The 2,958-nt window shown below is 44.3% G+C and overlaps 1 protein-coding gene across 1 annotated transcript; it reads right to left on the reverse strand.

Moving 5' to 3' along the window:
* Nucleotides 1-1,900: 1,900 nt before the first annotated feature.
* On the reverse strand, nucleotides 1,901-2,602 carry LOC121859589 (proline-rich 33 kDa extensin-related protein-like). Its single transcript, XM_042356526.1, has one exon. The coding sequence runs from the start codon at nucleotides 2,600-2,602 to the stop codon at nucleotides 1,901-1,903; it is 702 nt and encodes a 233-aa protein (XP_042212460.1).
* Nucleotides 2,603-2,958: the final 356 nt, after the last annotated feature.

Below are 2,958 nucleotides of genomic sequence, written 5' to 3' on the forward strand. Positions count from 1 at the left end.
CCCATATATAAACATGTTAAACTTATCACAGGTAAATATTAACACACATTTACTCATTTAACCTAACAAACACCTGTTAATTATCACAGGTAAAAAAAATATATATTACGTAATCAACACGAGTGAATTATTATATTGCAAAACGATTCTTACGCTGTTGAATTTTTTTTTCCTCTTGTTTCTAGTAAATTAATTTCCGTATTTGAATAAGTTTTTTTTTATCCTAATGATCAAATTACACTTTCATGTTTTAATTGTATCGTTCATGTTTTTATTTTTTTATTTGTTTCTCATTGAGCTGTTTGAATACTTAATTGTTTGTGATATTAGTTGAAGTGTTTGTTTTTGGTGTTTGAGTTTACCCCTGCTGTGTTTGTTTGTTTGTTTGTGGGTATTTGTTTGTTTGTTTGTGGGTATTTATTGTTGGGTATTTATTGTTTGTTTGTGGGTATTTATTGTTTGTTTGTGGGTATTTGTTGTTTGTTTGTGGGTATTTGTTGTTTGTTTGTGGGTATTTATTGTGTTTATGTGTAGTTGTATTTGTGTTTATTTGTTTGTTTGTCTCCTCGTGAATTTAAGTACATGTGTTTTTGAAATAATGTTTAATATATATATAAACAATTCTAATGTTTAGGTTTATCTTGGACGCTTATAACTAAATGTTTATATACAATTCTGGAGGTGAATATCGCATCAGTGTTTACTCAGAGTCGCTATAAACACACTTGGTCTGTTTGTATATGTAATTTATATCTTACTGTTCTGACAATGTTTATATATACTGTTTATATATATATATATTACTCAAGTGTGTATTATTGTTATGGTTTGTCTTAGGGAATTATGGTGTTGAGAGAGAGAGAGAGAGAGAGAGAGAGAGAGAGAGAGAGAGAGAGAATATGTATGTATGTGTGAGAAAGATAGTGTTTTGTTTGTGTATTAGAGACAGATAGTATGTGTGTGTATGTATGTATGTGTGAGAGAGAGAGAGAGATGGATAGTGTGTGTGAGGGTGAGTGAGTTAGGGTGGCAGAGTTGTGTAGTGATGTGGCGGAGGGGAGCCCAGATTGACCAAACGAGGGTGAACAGGGAAAAAGAGAGAGGCGAATGAGGGAGAGACACAGGGGAGAGGTGATAAGGGTTAGGAGAGAGAGAGAGAGAGAGAGAGTGTGAGTGGGTTAAATGCTTCTGAGTGTACACGATAGCTACACACACACACACACACACACACAGTTATATATGGTCACCATCACTCTTTCCCTCTATCCTCTTCCTCCCTCCCTCCTATCTTCTTTCCTCCTCCTCCTCCCTCCCTCCTATCTTCTTTCCTCCTCCTCCTCCTCCTCCTCCTCATCTTCCCGCCCTTCCTCCTTCCCATCAATCGTGGACAAGTGTGCAGAGTTTGCTCTAGGGATTCACGCGGATTAATTAATTGAGCGGACGCCAGGGATCAGAGGGGGATTTGCCTCCCTCCCTCAGTGTTACTTCCCTCCCTCAGTGTTGCCTCCCTCCCTCAGTGTTGCCTCCCTCCCTCAGTGTTGCCTCCCTCCCTCAGTGTTGCCTCCCTCCCTCAGTGTGGTCCCAGTTAGTAGTACAGTGCGTCAGTCGGATGTGTCGCCTCAGTAGTGTCAGGAAACAGTATTATGTTCTCCCCAGAGTGGCCAGCAGCACCCCTTCTCCCCTGCACCCCTCTTCCCCCACACAACCCCTCCTCCCTCCTCCACCAGGTAGATGGGATGGGTGGAGCTCCTGATTAGTATGTTTACCTGGTCGTGGGTGAGGCCATGTCCCCTGGTCAGTCATGGTCACCCGTTCATTCGTCTGTATAATGATATGAATAATGTTAATTTGTCTTCTGTCTCTGGGGGTCAGGGAGTGTATACTGATCTCTCTCATGGCTCTAGCTAGTGGTCGTGTTGTCCTCTGGGTGATGTGTTGGTGGGTGTAGCGGTGTCGTGTTGTCCTCTGGGTGATGTGTTGGTGGGTGTAGCGGTGTCGTGTTGTCCTCTGGGTGATGTGTTGGTGGGTGTAGCTGTGTCGTGTTGTCCTCTGGGTGATGTGTTGGTGGGTGTAGCGGTGTCGTGTTGTCCTCTGGGTGATGTGTTGGTGGGTGTAGCTGTGTCGTGTTGTCCTCTGGGTGATGTGTTGGTGGGTGTAGCGGTGTCGTGTTGTCCTCTGGGTGATGTGTTGGTGGGTGTAGCTGTGTCGTGTTGTCCTCTGGGTGATGTGTTGGTGGGTGTAGCGGTGTCGTGTTGTCCTCTGGGTGATGTGTTGGTGGGTGTAGCTGTGTCGTGTTGTCCTCTGGGTGATGTGTTGGTGGGTGTAGCGGTGTCGTGTTGTCCTCTGGGTGATGTGTTGGTGGGTGTAGCTGTGTCGTGTTGTCCTCTGGGTGATGTGTTGGTGGGTGTAGCGGTGTCGTGTTGTCCTCTGGGTGATGTGTTGGTGGGTGTAGCTGTGTCGTGTTGTCCTCTGGGTGATGTGTTGGTGGGTGTAGCGGTGTCGTGTTGTCCTCTGGGTGATGTGTTGGTGGGTGTAGCTGTGTCGTGTTGTCCTCTGGGTGATGTGTTGGTGGGTGTAGCGGTGTCGTGTTGATTTCCTCCATCGTACTCCCTTGGTTTGTCTTTCTCATGACTGTTGTTATTCCTGAAGTGATCGACGGATTATCTTCTCACTTAACCTAACCTAACCTAACTTAACCTAATCCAGGGGAATATTAAGTCTGTCCTGGAAGTGGTAGTTGTGTGTTGATATATGTGACTCCAGTGTTTTGATTAGGAAATGAAAGTGTATTGAGATGTGCTGCCGTGTGTTGGATGGGAGGTACATGTTGATTTAACCCTTTGAATACGATGGTTTAACCCTTTGAGGACGATGATTTAACCCTTTGAGGACGATGGTTTAACCCTTTGAGGACGATGGTTTAACCCTTTGAGGACGATGATTTAACCCTTTGGAGGA

This window comes from Homarus americanus, unplaced genomic scaffold, assembly GCF_018991925.1.
Source record: "Homarus americanus isolate GMGI-L3 unplaced genomic scaffold, GMGI_Hamer_2.0 scaffold7626, whole genome shotgun sequence".
NCBI lineage: Eukaryota > Metazoa > Arthropoda > Malacostraca > Decapoda > Nephropidae > Homarus > Homarus americanus.

Excerpts from the sequence above, each read along its gene's own strand:
- LOC121859589 (XM_042356526.1), bottom strand. The coding sequence starts at position 2,602 with ATGGAGGAAATCAACACGACACCGCTACACCCACCAACACATCACCCA.